At 38.6% G+C, this 19,268-nt stretch overlaps 1 protein-coding gene across 1 annotated transcript; it reads right to left on the bottom strand.

Annotated features, from left to right (window-relative positions):
* Window positions 1–2,031: 2,031 nt before the first annotated feature.
* Window positions 2,032–17,937, bottom strand: LOC307250554 (receptor-type tyrosine-protein phosphatase eta-like; the record flags this gene model as incomplete). The annotated part of the gene is made up of 28 exons (XM_080027673.1): window positions 2,032–3,645; window positions 3,756–3,891; window positions 4,100–4,260; window positions 4,670–4,786; window positions 5,682–5,816; window positions 6,055–6,131; window positions 6,404–6,494; window positions 6,823–6,910; window positions 7,146–7,190; window positions 7,272–7,365; window positions 7,490–7,608; window positions 8,165–8,366; window positions 8,536–8,561; window positions 9,854–10,001; window positions 10,545–10,808; window positions 11,036–11,290; window positions 11,395–11,664; window positions 12,179–12,427; window positions 12,519–12,776; window positions 13,020–13,274; window positions 13,747–13,992; window positions 14,097–14,360; window positions 14,963–15,226; window positions 15,392–15,658; window positions 15,855–16,127; window positions 16,415–16,471; window positions 17,334–17,582; window positions 17,916–17,937. The coding sequence occupies 28 exons, from the start codon at window positions 17,935–17,937 to the stop codon at window positions 3,487–3,489; spliced, it is 4,791 nt and encodes a 1,596-aa protein (XP_079883799.1). The 3' UTR covers window positions 2,032–3,486.
* Between the last annotated feature and the right edge of the window lie 1,331 nt (window positions 17,938–19,268).

Below are 19,268 nucleotides of genomic sequence, written 5' to 3'. Positions count from 1 at the left end.
CATCTGGCTGCTGCCGCTGTTGCTGCTACATGGGAGGCATGGCGACACCTATGGCCGCAGCAGTGAACAGCACCTGCTGCATGGTACGGTACTGCAGATATTCACCATGGAGACGAAGTTCCTCATCATGAAAAGTAGTTAGGCTGTTTTAGGGAAGGCCTTCTCCTTGAAGGCCTAGGTCTGCTACTGAAGGTTAGACCTAAAGTAGCCTATTACAATTAAAGAAGCCTACTCATTTGGCAGCAACATGGTCCTTGTCAGTACTAGCCTATTGTCGTTTTATTGGATTATTAGTAGGCTACTGATGCAATAATATAGTATAATAATAATAGAGGCCTACAAAAAGCATTTTACTGTTGAAGCGGGTGGAGTTAGAGCATTATACACACACACAGACACACACAAACAGAGGTCTATAAGCCTACATTTTTCATTATCATTATGTAGGCTAAGAGTAAGAGGCTAAGCCAATCACAACTTATCAAAATCAACCTGATTTACAGTTTTCCTCAGAATGTTTTGGTGGTGATTTGACTAGGCCTAAAAGTAGGCTAAGGAACCTCAAAAATCTACAAAGTGAACATAACTATTGAATAGCATGGGCCTAAATGTAGTAGTGCAAAAAAAAAGTTTGTGTCCATGTTCTGGTCCTTTGTTGAGTTTTGCTACAAACTTTATGACCTTAACACAAGCATGCCAAATGCCAATATTGAACTGCAAGCCGGATATTAACAGCTTCATACAGTAGACTAGTTTCAGATCTGACAGTGTAAACTGAACAGATCTAAACTTAGAGGGGGTCAAGGGAAGGCCCCCTGCATAGCTGTGTGGTTGTGTGTTCCTCTGCTTACTGTAATAGAGCAATAGAGCACAAATCCTCATTTGAGACAGTTTTTTTTATATTACCAAATAAATATATAGGCTATATATATTTATATTATACACAAATATAATCGCATCAAGCAGTAGCAAAACATATCCCGCTGAAATCCATTACAGTGTATTTGCTTGCACATAAGCATTTGAGCTCATCATTAAATTTGGACCACCCAGTGTGGATCTTTTGTCCTCTTTTAATTTTGTATTTGCGGGTTGGCTTCCTGCCACACCAGCTCCATCCCTCTGTACACTCTGTATTGCCTCTCTCAGCATAGGAAACTGGAAAGAGGCATTCAATTGCAAAACCTATTTTTAGATCCAACGTCTGGATCAGAGAGACATGAAACAAAGATGAGGAGGAGGAGGAGGAGTGGAATGGAGTGGAGAGATGGAGAAATCGGGGGAGGGTGGGCACACTGTAAAAGACGTGAGAAATATCAGGCTTATTGAAGCCAACATGCTGACAAAACCATATATTACCATCATGTCAGGAGTGATCTGTAAATGGGGAACCTATTGCCCTTAAAGACACCTCCATATTATACAAAATCCACAGAGTGAAGACCTGACGTGAACTGCAAAACAAGAACTTAATGAAGTCTGCGTACAAAAGCTTTTTTCTCATGAAGTAAGAAATTGCATCATTTATTCATCCTTTGAGGGTGCACTTAGCAACCTGCAACACCAAAAAGTTAGTCTGAATAATGCAGAGGTGTGCCGGCTCAGCCATCCTATGCAGCATGCAGCACATTCTATTCTTTGCCTCTTCTTTCCATTTGACCAGGAGCAATTCAGCAACTATTTACGTAATGAATTTATCAGCTGATTTCAGCAGTGTCTTTACCGTCACACAGATTATGCAAAGATATGTTTTCTTTATTTTTTTTTATGATGAATTAACATGTCACACAACCCCAAAAACTTGCATATCCTGAGTGACGTCAGCTTTCAGATTTTGTAAAATTATTAAATAGTGTGATTGTAATAAAAAAACATCATGGTGAAAGTAAAAACCTGTGAGCGATTGGGTTCTGGAGAAGAAGTGTGAGACACACTTATTGCATATCAATACACATATGGGGTTAAAACGTAACATCATCTTTAATCCTTTTTTGTTGACAGATAAAAAGGTATACAAATATTACATCCTTGCCCTTTTTATTTATTTTTTTGCATTGTACCAGCAAGCATCTCAAAAGCATTTAAAAAAAAATCCTCAACATTGTGACTAATCTTGTTTTCAATAAAAACATAAGTGCATTATGATACAGTGAAAAATAAAACTGACGCTCAAAAAATATCTACAGTAGAGGCTAACCACAAACATCAGTTCTCTGAAACGTATTGTATCTGCCTCGTGGAAAATTCTGCCCTTTTAGAAGCTAAAAGAAAAAAGCTGGTGTTTTTCACATCACAGGAAGTGACATGACGTTGTTGTTTCTGTGAGGAATGTACAATGTAGAGGATAAGGACATTAAGCCAACAGAAACAATGGATGTGACTTACAGAACACATACATACACACACACACACACCAGTGCATTAGGTATTTTTTTTAACACCAAATTTACAGTTTTCATTGTTTGAGTTCCTGAGCTTTCTTATTTAATGAGACCCATTTCTTTTATCTTCAAAAAAATGATCAAAGTAAATTTGTAACAATCAAATGTGGGTGTAAAGCAAACGTTAAAACTGTTTCACAAAGCATTGGTCAAAATGTTATCAACTATACTGAAATAAAAAAATAACATCCCCAAAGTTTAGAAAAATCGGACAGTGTAGAAAGACAAACGCATCCAGTGCATAATTTGCTACAGTGCACACAAGTAAAAAAGTCGCAAACAACAAAACTCCTTCATCAAAATGTATTGCACACATTGGTTTTAGATGTGCAAAAACAATTGGCTGGATGATGTGACAAACTTCATATAAAATATATTAAGAAACTTAATCTTAAGGTTCCTGAAACAAGCTAATATCATAACAGTCCCTTGCTTGTCTTTATCAGCTCAAACCAAAAGATTGCCACCTATTGGTAATAAAGCATACAGGTTTTGAAAAGGCAAACAGTATTCATACTAGCTTTTTTCTTTTTGTACAAGCAGTTCCAAAGTTTTTCTCGGTCAAAAGTGTCTAAAATAATACCTATACAGCATCCAACATATTACCTGAGCAAAAACTGTAATTATCAGTAAATTACATAGCCTACAGTAACAAAGAAACAGCATCTGCAAAATACAAAAATCTGCAATAATATTAATCCAAGTGAAAGTTGACATATAATCCAATCATTTTTGGTCAGTAATTACTGTATGTCCACATTTGTATCTCCATATACAATTCCCTCCGTGATCAAATATTCAACATCTCATCTGTCAAAGAATAAATACAACAAAATAGAAGGTTCAATCAAGAAAGCTACAGGATTCTTAACAAAATCATGACAGGTTTTTAAAAGAAAAATAAGTAAAGAGCAATCTGTCAGAGGGGTTTCATTTACAAATGTCCGTCCAGTTTCTTGAGAGAAGTACAGAGAGAGAGAGGGAGAGAGAGGGAGAGAGAGAGAGAGAGAAAACGGAAATAGAGGACCTGAGCAGTTTCTCAGGTTTATGCATTGTGGTGCCCGTTTTTGGGAAAACCTTTTTTCAGTTCTACATTCTCGTAAATAGAGAGTGCAGCGGTGTTTTGGTAGATTAGATCCACATTGGTTCCAGTTCTTGATCTGATGATGTCCATGGAACACTGGTTTAAGAACACGTACTGGTCCTGCGGGGAAATCAAATGCAAAAGTCGACTGAGCTGCAGCACAGCCATCATTTTAATGTACAGTGCAAGACATGTGGCCAAACCCCGCAGGGACGGTAACCGCGCCCTACCTCTGTCTGCACCATGAGGGGCCGGTGCATTCGCAGATCATGGACGATGCCATACACGTCTACAATGTTTTCCCTTTCAATCTGAAAGATCAAACGGTCAATGGCTATGAAGGTACCTGTGCGTCCCACACCAGCACTGAGTGGAGAAAAGGGAGCGAGGACAGAAATACAAGTATCAGATTAATGATTTTGTCATTTACAGAAAGAAAGGCAAGTGTGTGTGTGTGTGTGTGTGTGTGTGTGTGTGTGTGTGTGTGTGTGTGTGTGTGTGTGTGTGTGTGTGTGTGTGTGTGTGTGTGTGTGTGTGTGTGTGCATGCGTCCATAAATGCGTTTTCTGTCAGACCTGCAGTGGACCACAGTAGGAGAGTGTCTGGAGTATTGATCCATGTGTTCTCTGACCAAATGTCTGAAGCTGATGAGGAGCTCTGTGGTTTCTGGGACGCCGTGATCCGGCCAGGCCGTGAAGTGGAAGTGACGAACTGAACGGGTCTCGGCTGTTTTCACCTGAAGGGCAAAAACATGCACACCAACTCAAAATAGTTTTGATTGACATAAAATTCTAAACGTACTACGGACACTCAAGGCATTTTATGATTAAGTTAAATGAAGGACAAAAAAAACACATTTTCATAAATATTGAAGTTAGATCACGTAGCAACTTGGTTAGGAAAAGGTAACTCCAGAACAAAACTGAAATAATAAAATATTGAAATGTATTTAAAAATATTATTTACTGGTTGCAAAGATTCAACAGGCGTTTTTATCAGACTCCCAGTATTGACTTGAGTGTTGTTTGCTCACACTCATACAGTTGGTATGGCTGTAGGACAGGTATTCCAAACTAACTTTTACTAACAAACAATGTGGATTGTTACCTTCCTTTCCTCAGCATACGTCACATCTTGCCACTTACATTTTTGACGTCAAAGTCCCTGATGGTCCAGTCTTCAAGTGGTATTTCAGAGGTTGTTGTCACAGTGATGTTTTCATAGTGCTTGGTGCCATAGTCCCAGTATTGCTCACATTTGACCTGGAAATGAAAGCTTGTCAGGTTAAAACGGACTGCCTAGATTCACAATTCATATTTGCAATACATAAATGTTCTTTATTCAAGCTACAGAACATTTAAAAACACATTTGTATGGTACAAGTTGTTTAATTTTCATCATGAGCTATTTCATAATAAGCAAGGCTCCACATCCACCAGGGGACACACAGCCGTAGAGTGCAGCAGAAAGCTAAATAATTGATGAACCATTCATCTGCAAGCATTAGGATGGAACACACACTCTGAAATCACAGCACAGTTAGCAGCCTTCAGATCATGGAGATATTGATAGTGATAATATGAATCGCTTAATGGACAGAGTTTTCAATCCGCTGTACTATTTGTTTTACTTGTTATCTAAAAAGACTAATTTAAGCATACTTATGTGAACAGTAGATTTATAATGTTTGAGCAATGTTCTGGCTATGAATGGATTTTTTTTTTAAGCTTCTAGCCATGTACAATATTTCAATACACACTTTAAGTCAAATAAAGTCAAATTCATAGCCAAGTATCATAAATAGCAAATTGTCTCTCGGGGCATACAACATCTTCTGTAAATAGTTCTTCGATTTGAATAAGGAACCAATCAAGTCCCCCAAAATATAACATTAATTAAACAATTCATGTAATGTACTAACATCCAAACCATCCCTACTCTTAAAAATCAACCATGATCTTGTTTTTTTAACAATCAAACAACAATATTAATGATAATTATTATGATAATCTGGCAGTGCATTCGTGGAACATTTTACTAGATAGAATAAGTATTATGAGATATTAAGTGTTCAGGCACAACCGTACTCTGGCTAACACTAGGGAAGACATGGGGTTTTGCATAGTGTTTTGTTTGTTTAGTTGTGTTGGCGCTCACCCGTCCCTGTTCATTGCAGCGTGTCAGCATGACCAGAGTCTGTACGTTCTTCTCCCAGATCATCCTCCAGAACTCGCTGACTGTGGTGGGCAGAGGACCCTGAGCTGCTATATACTCCTTCCTGGAGTTGTAACCCTGTCAAATAAAACATCAGCCAGTCCACAGAGCACACACATCCATCCAGTTTAGTTTTTTTCTAGGATATTCTCAAGTGTTTTTAAACATCGATGTGGGTGAAGGTGGAATAGGTGAAATGGCATTAAGCAAAAGAATTAGCAGTTATGTTGTCCAGTAGGCAGTATAGGACGTTTTTTACTGGTACTGGAGCAATGACTCAGAAAGAGGTATTCTTTAAAAGAGTGTCGGTACGCACCGGCATGTAGTTAGCATTGATGTAGTCATCATGTGGACTCCCATGGATAATTGAGAGTTTCACCCTAGAGGAGTCATCTATGAGGTGAGAACAGAGGGCACACAAAATGAAAAATGTGTATGAAATGTTGCAGCACCGCTCCCTATTTTGTGATATGAAATAATAAAAAATAAATGTAATAACTGCAGTGTGTTTGTCTATTCTGTGTTATTGCGTTGAATAATGTCTGACTTAAAATGGGACAATAAAGGGAGTTATTCTATGCAGTATGGTATGTGATGATATGGTTTGAAGAATGAGGAGTGTTATTGTTGAAAGCCGCAGAGGTGGATTTGTTCAGATGACTCACAGGGAAGCACGTTGTTGTAGCGGTTCTTGGGCTTGTTCTCCACAGTCAGAGCATTTGTTTTCGCCTGACCTGTGCCAACAACTTTCAGATCCTTTAAAAAATAAATGAAGAGAAGGTAATTTATGATGGTATGGCTCATTCTAAGACCAAGATCTGGTGCATGTACAGTACCACAAAAAAATTAACAACTTCATTATTGGATCACTGAAATGTCATTCTCCAGTAACTAACGACACCAGTTTGTAAACACTGCCATACTGAGAAATACAGAGAGAGTTTTGTGGAGCTGATGGGCTTAATCCACTTTAAGTCAACTCTTTGGCAATGGTTTGAATGCAACCAACATTCATTTAAATGAAAAAGTTACAAACTATAGCTTTAAGAATAAACTGCATAATGAATTGAAACTTGTGTTTCACCTCAAATTCTTCAGCAAAGCCACAGTTGGAATCTGCTTTCTGCTTCTTGTAGTAGGCTTCGTAGTCCTCCACCCTCACAGCCACACTTCTGCTCAAATGGACACCAAAGGTACGAAAAGAGTTATGAGTTTTGTAACAGGATTTTAGCACAGTTCAGTCCCTTGTGCAATATTTGATAAATCCGATCACATAATTTAAAGAATTTATACTTACACTTTGGCCCTGGAAGAAGAAAAAGGAAAAAGCAATGTTGACCCACATTTATAGATATGATTCTTAGCATAATAAAGTATAAGCAAAAATTGTAAAATTTAACTCCTCACCTCATGGAATGAATCTGGATGTCGGACGATTCCTTGTTCGACACTCTATACAAGTACATAAGTAGTAAGTTTAAAGTTTTCTACTATTGATTCAGTAGTTATGTTATCAACATGACAATAACTCACCTTTTCCAGTACACAATGAAGCCGACGAGGATAACAAAGAGAACAAGGAAAATACCCAAGGTTGCTCCGACAGCAATGCCAACGACAACGACAGCTAAAGCAAGACGAAGATTCAGACAGAAAGACAAAGAAAAAGGCAAATGAGCATTTTCTCTCTTATTGTGTTAGCATTACACATAAATTATATAAAAAAAATTATTTGTCACTGAATGTGGTACCTGGGTTTTTGAGGAGTTCAACATTAAAATAGGAGATTGTTACTGAGACCAGAGATCTTTCACTGTCCACGAGCGAGGTGTTTTCCAGATTCAGACTTGTGAACAACACAATTGCATATCTGCAGGATTTAAAAAAAAATTAGTCAAGCACTTTTTTGTGTATGTTTATGATCTTTTTCACTAAATAACTTTAAATAACTAATGCTGTAACATTTGCTATGGCACGTTTTGATTAATCAAATGTTAAGCACAACCTCACTCTGAAGTGTCAAAAATGTAAAAAAATTTATTAAAATGTGATAAAATATAATGCTGCTTAATGTACCAGCTAGTAAAAGTAACCGGATTTTGTGCTACAAGTATGTGACGATAACTGAAATCCTCTGAAGCATAACTTTTTAGAGTACAATTATTCAAATAGAATGAGTTTTTAACACACTGTGACAATGTAGAAAGCAATATTTACAGTCTAACATAACACACGTAAAAAAAACACATCACATGAGAAATGAGAGTTGGCAGTTAATGTATTAATGATCTTTCAAAATATAGCAAGAACCTAAGAAGAAAATCTTATTAATTGTTATTAATTATTCTAGGAGACGTCACTACTGTATATAAACGGTTGTTGCACAGTTATATGGTATTTATAAACCATATGTTTTTTGTTCTTACTGGTATTTTTCACCGGCGCTCAGAGGACCATTAGTGTAGCCCTCCCATATGGATTCATCCCCTACTTCTATGGTCAGCCCGGACTGTCCACTGCGTGACTGGAGGACATTCTCTCTAACGGTTGCCAGGTATACTGTAGTTTCCTTTGCCTTCCACTGTTCATAAGTTTTCCCCAGGTGATTTCTAAAATCAGAAGTGTTACCTGGAAGGACAGGAAATACAGCAAAAGTCTAATTGGAACCATCCTAGTCATGCATCTAATTCATTTATGATGAAACAGTAAGAAATACTTCACTAGGCTAGGTTGGATAATGGATTAAAATAGCATGACATAACAACAATGATCCCTGACATAAACAAGAGAAACCCACCAGCAGGGTTATTTGACACCAGGGGCCTGTTTCAGGTAGCTGGTTTTGAGGCAACCCAGAGTTTGTTCGCTCTGAGTTGGTGGAAACTCTGGGTTTTCCGTTTCAGGTAGCAGGTTCAGTGCAACCGAGAGTCAGTTACTGCGGCAACATACGCCGTGGGTCTAACCTGCTGGGTAGGTGGTTAGACCTACCCGAGTTTGTTTTCACTTTACGCTGCAGCTCCGACTGAAGAAAGAGTGTCACTGTCACACGCGTCCCTGTACAGTTTGAAGCAAAATCACTCTATAGAAATCTCCATCGGGATGTTTTTATCATTTCCTGATGATTTTACGTTTGACCGATCATTTATCTGATCAGTAGCCTTGTTCTCAGCCCTCGGTCCGTTCATATAGGCGGCCACCTTACACATCGTGACATGCTCTACATTCAGATTAATAAACCTATTTGTATTGTATGTTTTTTAACGTCTGTGTCACTGAACAGATTTATGTCAGGTGGATTAACGTAACGCTGCGGCTGCACGCGATCGTTACAGTTCACTTCTGCGATCCTAAAGTCACAGACGAGCCTCGTTAAATAGCCTAATATGAATATAAAAATGATATAATAATGTAAACTGTGATCACTTGAGGAAAATGGATCTGGTAATAAATCAATCAGGCTCTTCAATGGAAACTGTCACCTAATGTGTCTTGACGTTAATGTCTTTCACTCCCCATTTAAAAGAAGCGACAGTCTGTTCTGTTTGCTGCACAGTAGGCTATTAGACTATAGCTTGCCAACATATTATACAGCAAATATAAAACACTGTCAGCAGCAATGCTGTGCCGCGCCAGCTTTATTACTTTACAGCTGATATGCGTAACTTTTTAAAATAGACTATGGCTTCTCATACGGAAGCGAAATTATTCTCTTGACAAAAAATGTTTGCTGTTTTTTTTTCTGAATTGCCGAGGAGATTAGATCAGAGTTATGAGACAATATCCCGTTAATTCTTCTCCATAGGCTACCATAAGCTCATTCGTTAATATTTCTAACTCTAGTGGGAGGAGCGGAGATTTCTTTTTTTCTTTTTTGAGAAGTGGAGAAGTGGGAGGATCAATCATTTGTTTCTTCTGTTTCCATGGTGAATCATGTTATCAGCGATCCATTGACGATGGCTTTTATGCACACGCTCCACCCAGAGTGAACACGCTCAGAGTTGATTAACCCAACGCTGATCCACTGTTCTGAAACCGAAAACCCAGAGTTGCTTATCAACCCTGCGCTCTGAGTTTACCAACTCAGAGCGCAGGGTTAAACCCAGAGTATGTAAAACCAGCTACCTGAAACAGGCCCCAGCACCCCAACATGTGTGATTGGTCCATTGGTGTTGTTCAGTAGCCCGGGTTCAATCAGAACGGAGAACGTGGTGTATTCCCTTTCAGTCAGATTCACATAATCATGGTCCACTGGCACGGGTGGGTCTGAAAAATAAAAGTGCAAAGATAAGATTTTTCTCCAATAATAATAATAATAATAATAATAATAATAATAATAATAATAATAATAATAATAATAATAATAATAATAATAATAATGGTTGGGGGAAAATAATAATAATAATAATAATAATAATAATAATAATAATAATAATAATAATAATAATAATAATAATATAAAAAACGCATATGAAAGTTTGAAGTTTAAACTAAACTCTTCTGCAAGTATATCAGTTTCTACATTTGATAGAGAATGTCATCATGCCAAGCTGAAGAGACAACAGAAGGCAACCTGCTCTCTATGTACCTGAGAATTGGGTGAACTACAGACCAATCAAGGACCAGTATGTGAGTTAAATGACATTACAGGACATCTTTGAGCATTGATCTACAAAAAGGTTCCCATTAGCAACAGCCACGTGAAAGCGATCCGTACATTTCCTTATGAAAACTTGTACTTAAATATGTGTTTAGTGTACGCAGTTGTGTAATTATCAATTATCATATCCAGAAAAGGTAATATCCTACTTGTAATGCCTGTCCGACAGCTGAGTGTCACAGGAGTGCTTTCTTTCCCACAGCCCAGAGTCACTACAGTCAGGATGTATTCAGTATGGTGACGAAGGCTGGACACAGTTTGATTGGTGTTGTTTGTCAAGGTGATGATCTGGTCATAGTCTACAATGGTCTTGAAGCCAGAGTTATAGCCAGCAGGAGCGGACCAGGACAGGAGGACTTCTGCGTTTGGTTTGTTTGGACTTTTGCATTGGAAGTTCTTCACTGGGCTTGCATCTGCAGCATCAAAAATAACACAAGAGTCCATGATTCATTTATATAAAAGAAAACATTTTTCTCAGTGTATTGGGGTATAATTGTTTGTGTGTGACTTCCTTCCCATTACCTAAAAAACAATAGCTTAGTACAAAGGCTTCACTTTTTGGTTAGTTCAAATCACTTTATACTAAATAATAATGAATAATGATGTATTTATTAAATGACTGAATTTGTTATGACCATACTTGTGCAGCTGGAAATCCATCTTGGATCACCCTGTGTTCCATCGGAGGTCTCTGTAGTGACACTCAAGTTGTAGCGTCTGCCAGGAACCAGCCCATCTATATTATACTCCAGTTTCTCTGTGATGGTACTGACTGGCTCATCTTGTAACGTCAAATTGTAACGATAGCCTTCCTTGTATTTTTCAGGTTCGTGCCACCTGAAGGTGATGTTCTCCTCTTCTGTAGATGCATTGAGAGACTTCACACTGAACGGTCCTGATTGTTTGATAGAGATTTGAGAGATGTCAATGCTAGTAGACAGCAACGGTGAAAGAGGAAAGTGCACATAATTGCTCCGATACAGAAATAAAGCCCCTTACTTGTGGTGACCATGTGAATCTGAACCTCCTCACTCTTAAAACCCATGACACCCACTGTTGCCACAGAGATGTTGTAGGGAGTCCCAGAAAGCAAGGAATCAAAAGTATGACTGGTGTTGGTGGCATTCACATATCCGCCATCCTGGGATGGAATGTAAGTCAACTGGTAGTGGAATGATGCATTGGTCATCAGAGGAGCTTCCTGCCACTTGATTGCAATGGAGGTGGTCTTCTTGGTCAGGATCTCAATCGGCCCAGGAGGATTAGGGACTGGGTAATTGGGTGGAATTGCAGAATGTGAACATTAACAAGCAAATATTATCCTAAAAAAATCACTATTTGCTCACTAAAATATCAATGCTTAAAGGTCCACATTGATAGTATTGCGTGTCTTCAGTAACATATTAAACACAAAGATTTCACATAACTGCAGTCCTTTTTTTCAAAGCTTCCCATACCGTTTTAGTAACTGGATCAATGTCTTTCTGTTTGTCCATTACATTCTTCCAAAACCCAGTGTAGCCGTCAGTGAAATATATTTCACCAGTCATGTAGTGATTGATGAAATATCACTATATATCAATTTAAACCTTAGCATTTACTTTGCCAATCAATAACGGCTGACATTTTCTTATGTGCTGATTGAAAAATCGCCCCAATGATGGATACAGTATTTGTAATGAGTTGTTGGAAAAAATGTACAAAAACACATGTTGGATACATGAGCTTTGAACCACTGTATATACAACTTTAAAATGAGTGAATAAAGGAAACAAATACTTACAAGTTGCATTAGTGATGGGAGCTGACGATGCATTGAAGGGCCCACTAAATGTGGTTACCATGGCAGTGTAAAGCCTTCCAGCAAAAAGGTTCTCAAACAGAAAGTCCTGTTCCGTTTGATTTAAATCTTGAAAATTGCTGTTTAGGTAAACCTTATAAGACTCCACTCCCCCAGGAGGTTTGGTCCATGACACCAGGATAGAACTATTGGAGCCCTGGTTGAAGATACTGGGATGCACCTTCTCGGGCTCTGTTAATGTGTGGAGGAGGAAGGGTTAAAACTGATCAACCACGTTGACTTTTTGAAATAAAGAAACAGAAATGGCAGCATGGAGTCTTACTAGTGTACTGAGAGGTGCAGTTTGGTTCTCCTTCGATGCCATCTCCTGCCCGGGCGTAAACACAGAAGGTGCATCTGGTTCCTGGGGTGAGCTCTGAGATCTGTGTGGATTTGCTTACCATGGTTTCGTTTTTGGAGCCACAGCCTGCAGTCTCTACCCGGTATGTATTGTTTTGCTCCTCTGGAATCAAATTCCAACTTAGGAGTACATCAGTAGTGTTCAAGGTTTCAGCCCCCAACGAAATAACACTATTTGGACCTACAAACACAGCAGAAAGCATTTACATATAAACTTCTTCTTTGATATTATGTCAATCTAACAAATAAGCAGCACTCCCCTCAGAACAAAGTCTACAGAGAGACAGCAACAACTCAAAGGAAAAATGACAAACTGAACATGTTCAATTGTTTGTTACTTTGGTTGCTTTGCTCATTTAGCTTGATATTCATTTTGATTCTTTTGTGGTGTAGAAGCTATATTGTGGTCAGGATATAAACATACGTGTGAAGTAGGACACTGTCACAGGAGCTGCTAGAGTGCCATCTGCTGTCTGTGTGGTGACAGTGAAGCTGTAGTTACTCCCAGGGAGAAGTCCAGTAACGTTCACTGTGGTGTTAAAGACTGCTTCGGATAGAAAGACACTGGAGGCCTGCACCACATATGTGTAGTTAGGTCTGCTTTCCCGCTGTTCCCACACCAAGGTCACTGCATTTGTGGTGATCTCTGTCTGTCTCAGATCGGTCACGGAATGTGGCCCTGAGAAAATGAGACATACCGTGGATACAGAGGACAGGTAGGCTATGTGTTCAATATGACAGTATTAAGTGCTTTGGAAGGGAAAATTCAACTCATGTAACATTTTAACTTAATGTTCATATCAAATAGTGTGCAAATATACAATATGTATACAGTCTTACTTTTTTTTTAACCATACTATTCTATGAAAACATGAATGAAATATTTATTTGGAACCTGTTTCTGTTATTATATTGTGATAATAATAATAAAAATTAACTAAAAGCTAAAATGATTAACAAACACCATATTTGTAAACAGATTACATATATTTAAAAATAAAATAAAAACATTAAACCTGGACTAAAAACTGACAAGACTGAAATGAAGAAAGACAAACTTCAGGAAAATAAAAACTTTCTAGAAAACCCCTGAAATATAGCTGAGAACATCCACAGTTTGGTTTCATCAGGTGTGTGTTAGTCACACTCACTGGTGTAGTTGCATGTTGTCACTGGTGTGCTCTGATAGTTCCTCACACCTACAGTAGCAACAGAGATACAGTAGAGGTTTCCAGATGTAAGATTTTCCAGGAGGAACCAGTTGTTTTCAATCAGGCTGACTCTGTTTACACTGAAATTGTACTCAATATTATCCATGTCCTCTGGAAAGGGCCAGGTAAAGTTGATGGAATCCACATTCTGAGAATCCACCATGATGGGACCAGGAGGGTTGGGAACTGAACAGCAAAAGGAAAACCGTTTCATTAGTGCCCAATTCAAGAACCATACACATTGTGCATATATAGTGCATACTGGTTTATAACATTGTTGTGTTACTTACAAGTTGCGTTGTAAACACATGAACTGTTATTCTCAAAAGTTCCACTTTTAGTGACCACCGTCGAACAGTAAAGCACTCCTGGTTTCAGGCCTGTGAACTGGGTGTTTAAAGTGTTGTTGCTCAGATCCGTTTGATTTCCCACCAACTGCCCGTCTCTGTTCAGCAGGACCGTATAGGATAGCACCTGCCCAACTGGTGATGTCCAGCTCACTGCTAAGGTTGTTGTGCTTCCTATGGCTATGATGTCGGGGACTGCTTCAGGCCCTGTAAAAATAATAATAAAATAATTACATTGTAAATATAATATAATTAAATATAATATAATGTTTAATATGATCTACAATGTGTTTCCCAAACCTCTGATTTTCTCTATAATTAGTTATTTTCAAGAAGGGAGCCATAACATAAACTTGCGGAAAAGAATAGTATCACCTCACACCCTTAGAGATATTCTGTTCTGTCTTCCAATTAGACTTGGGTTTGAATAACGTTTAAGGGTGGATAGAGGCCTTTTTTGATATTGTAAAGACCTGAAACTGAGATTTTTCTTCTTTTATGAGACTATTTGCAGGAATTAAAGTGAAGAGTCTGCTCATGAAAACAGTTGTAAGTTGTCTTATATTGCTCTGGGGAAATCTTTCCATAGTTTAAAGAAAATAACCACATACAAGTACAAGAAACTAAAGCTATTATGTCTTCCTCTGTTGCATGGATTTTGACCTTTCCCTTCTTTCTATATATATATATATTAATATATATATATATATTTGACTTTTGCAAGTCCCCCATTCCTGATGTACCCCCTTTATGTGTATAATAATAATGTATTGAATAGAAAAAATATTTCAGAAGCTTGAACAACGTACTTGTGTAACTAAATGTATCTTCCGCTGTGGACTTGACTCCTTCTACAACTGTAAATACGCGGAAGGTGTATGCATTTCCAGGGGTCAGATCAGAGAAGGTGTAGGTCTCAGTCTCGGATGAATTATTCTGAACCTCCTTGGCACCCTGGAGCGCTACCACCAGGTATGAGTAGGATGGCTTATGATCACTTTGTCTCTGCCACATCAATTGTATGGCCGTTGTCGTCACATTCACCACTTTGAGATTGGTCACCGCTTCGGGCACTGAAGCAAATACAGCAAAGGGTTATGTAATTATGTAGATTACTGGTGTTTAGGTAGAAAAGAGTATTTTCCATTTTTCCAATGTATGGGATATTTTAACGTTATGATTATTCAGAATCCTTTTAAGCTTCAGCAGTTTGACGGTATTTAAATGAAAGGTCTTACTTGTGTAACTGAATGTATGTTCGTCCGTTGATTCACTTCCTGGTGCCGCTATGGTCCTGACGCTGATATTGTATCTAGTTCCTGGCTCAAGGTTTAACACGTCAGTGATGTTGCTGTTGACTGTTGTGTTAAGTGGTTCTCCCGTGTCTTTGTAGGTTTGAACTAAGTATCTGTAATACAGCTGTTTTCCCTGTGGGTAAGACCATTTCACTTCTATGGAGGTGTTGGATTTAGGGCTGGCTATAATGTCCGAAACAGGGTTGGGCACTAGAAAAATTAGAAACAAGGGAAATGTTAATTAAAAAGTCAATAAATGAGAGGAGATTTCCTTCACATGTGATACATGTATAGTACATTTTAGGTAATATCCTGTTTTTCTTAGGTGCAAACAAAAGTACAATTATGATCACTCCAATAAATAGAGACACTTGTATGTTCTCTATGTTCTTCTTCAATGACTTACATGTGAAAGCAGAAGTACTGACGTTAGAGCTGGTCAGATATTCAGGTCCAACTGTTTCTACGGTTATACTGTAGGATGTCCCAGAGGAAAGCATGGACAGCTCTGTGTTATTGACTGAGGCGTTGAGACTTTGCAATGCGCCATTGTCAGTCTGGTAGGTAATATTGTAGGTAATGTGTGGAGCATCTTCCATCTTAGCAGGAGTCGCCCACTCCAGATAGAGAGAAGAGTTTTTCGTCCGACTGAAGATGATGAAACCAGGAGGTGTGGGAACTAAAATGTATAAGAAACAGGTACAGGTTCACACACGCTTATTAACTTTATATGTGTCTATGTGAAAAGTAACTTACAAAATATTTTAATAAATAGAAACTTTCAAACACTCATTATGACTGATCTTATTCTGAGGACAGGCTAACATGTATGTGGAAAGTTCAAACACAGACTACAGCTGCTAAAGAGCATTTAGTAACATGGTGTTTCCACAACATATCCCACATTTACATTAAACTGCACAGAATCTGAAAACAATAATAGAATGGTTGGGATGTTGAACTTACTTGTGGCAAACGAAGACTGGTCAGACATGTCATTGAAGTCTCCAACGACAGCCGTCACTGTGATATTAAAGATTCTCCCCGGATTTAAATCAGTAAAGTGGGCTGTGGTGACTGTGGTGTTCTGGGTATTCAAAAACATCAGGTCCTCATTGGAGATAGTCACTAAATAGTGATCAACTCTCCCCTTTGGCAATATCCAGCTGATGTTCAGGTTATCAGTTCCTCTGTTTGTAATCATAATGTTCCCAGGCTTCTCAGGCCCTGTACAACAAAGTAAGTAAAATATAGTTTGCTCCTCTTGTCATTATTTTGTTAAAAACAAACACACAACCCAATCATGATGTATCAAATTTTTAAATTGCATAATGACAATAAAGCACATCTATTCTCTGTAATGCCTTTTTATTGAATTAAAAACATAAACCTGAACCGAATATATAAGCAATCCATACTCAATACTATTTAAGATACATTATTTTACTTTTACTTTTTAACTAATTTTTGAAGCTCTAAATGCATCATATATGTTTGTTAGTAGGCTTCTTCTGTTTTAAACAGCCTTTTATGAACATCAATGTTATTATTGGTCTTCCTATTAAGCTATTGTCGAAGGTATATTAACCATAAATAAATGGGTTTGGTTCAAGTGAAGATTGGTGGATGAACAGAAAATGACTCAAAAATTATTAGAAAAATAAGTAAAAAACAGTTATAAAACTAATGTAAAAAGCAATTATTCAATGTATATTTAATAATTAAAAAATATGGACTCCAGCTATCCTGGAGGTGAAATGAGGTATTCTTAGGCCTTCTTGGCTCTATACTGTATTTATTAAGTTTTTCCTATGTATTGCTTATTTAATTTTAGCCTTAGATTATCATGACAGATGGGATTTCCTAAAACTAAGTATGGACTTACTTGTGAAGGTAGTCCTTAAGGTTGTTTCTCCTCTGTTTGAGGACTCTCCTGCAACGGCAGCCACTGTAATGTTGTACTGGACTCCAGGGACTAAATCATTAATAGTAAAGTTTGTAGTGGTAGTTGTGGCGTTTCCATCAGTCCACTCAACTGTGTAAGAGGTAGCAGAGCCGTTGGGTATAGACCACTCCAGAGACACAGACGATGTAGTGACCTTAGTGACATTAAGATTCCTCACCACAGCAGGTTCTGCAAATGCAGAAAAAACACAAAATGAGGGGAAGACAATCAACATGTGAACAGCTCAGAGAAATTAAGGAGGTGTCTGTGGACATATGGGATGTCCAATTTTACCTGGTCATGAAGGGGAGGTGAGAGGAAAGAAACATAAAGATACATCTGGTTCAAAGATGCAGAACAAACAGTAATGCTCTGTGGTAAAAGTTGAAATGATCACACAACAGGTGTCCTGAACGGACCTCCTGGTAGTATAAACCATATTTAACAGCTATAATTCACCATCCGACTTGTGTATCGAGAAATCACAGCCATTTCACTTTCTGTTTTGTTATCCCTACCCACTAGCCTGGTCCAACCAGACCATCGTACTTCATTTCATTTGTACAGAAGGTCTGGAAGTGCTGGCAAACGTTCACTCACTTGGAGGCGGGTGTCTGTCGAAGTTTAAAACTATTGGATCTGCCCAGTGCCACTCTGGATTAGCCAACCAATCGCATCACGTTTGGTCGTCACGTGTGTCATGAGCCGGCTTTTGACGGTGCGTTCCAGTTGGACAGGGAAGGGAACTCGGAAATTTCCAACTTCACTACATAGTCTATGAATCTACCGGTACCTGGCAACGGTAACTTGCTAGAGCCTAACGTTTAGTTATTTGGATGAGAAAGGTTGTAGGCGTCCATACTTTCGCGAGCAGATGCACTGGAACACAGACGAGTCGGAACTCGGAACTACCAAGTCGGAAATCTCCTTCTTCCGAGTATAAAGGAACGCAGCATTCAACTGAAACTGGAGCGCGACTTCGACGTCATCGTTCTCAGCCACTCGCTCTGTTCGCTGATTGGACGACTGTAGATTCTCCGGCTAAAGCTGGGAAATGCACTGTACACCCAAGCTGCATTCCAATAGTAGTTGCACTTCCCCTCGTTCATTTACCCTTAGCCCTTGGTATGACGTAACAGCATACGTTGCACGGAGGGAACTTGGAGAGCGGAGGGAGACTGGGCGGGGGAGGAGCGGAGGATTTAAATGGAACCCACTTGCCCACTTGCCCTTGTAGTCGCAATGGACCGTCAGTTACATAGGTAAATCTGAATGCAAATAATACAGAATTATAACATTCTGCTAAGGTAGCCTATGTTGCAGAAATCCATTTCCATAGCATAACAAACATTGAATTTCGATACGGTAACTCAGATTATCAAGATATTGTTACTTACACATGTAAATTGTTTGCTCCGACATATTTTCTTATTTATGTTAGTTTCAACCAAAAACATTTGTTTTAAATAGTCCTCTAATTGGCAGCCATCTGTGTTATAGCAGCAATGTGTAAACTGCAATACATTCACTGGATTGTTCGTATGGAAATAGGATAGCCTAATTGAGGCGTTTTGGAATATATTTATATATATATATATTTGTCCTGCGGGTGGCCGCGATGTCCCTAAAAGCATACAGTCTAACGGAAAATAAAAGGAGAAGAAGAAGAAGACGAACTGCAATGCACTGTGGGTGATATCCACCTCGGAGTGACCATGGATGTTCACTTGATCACTCAGCCCTCCGAGGGTCTATATCACGAAGTTCACTTCAGTTTCCAGACAATTGGAACGACACTTAAGATGACGGCGGGGATTCCCCCGAGGGCAAGTGCCTAGGGAAAGTGAACGAGGGCATGTTGAACGGGTATTGGAA

This window comes from Ammodytes marinus, assembly GCF_949987685.1.
Source record: "Ammodytes marinus genome assembly, chromosome: 5".
Taxonomy (NCBI): Eukaryota; Metazoa; Chordata; class Actinopteri; order Uranoscopiformes; family Ammodytidae; genus Ammodytes; species Ammodytes marinus.
Note: the sequence above shows the minus strand (reverse complement) of the source record. Positions and strands in the feature narration are given on the sequence as shown.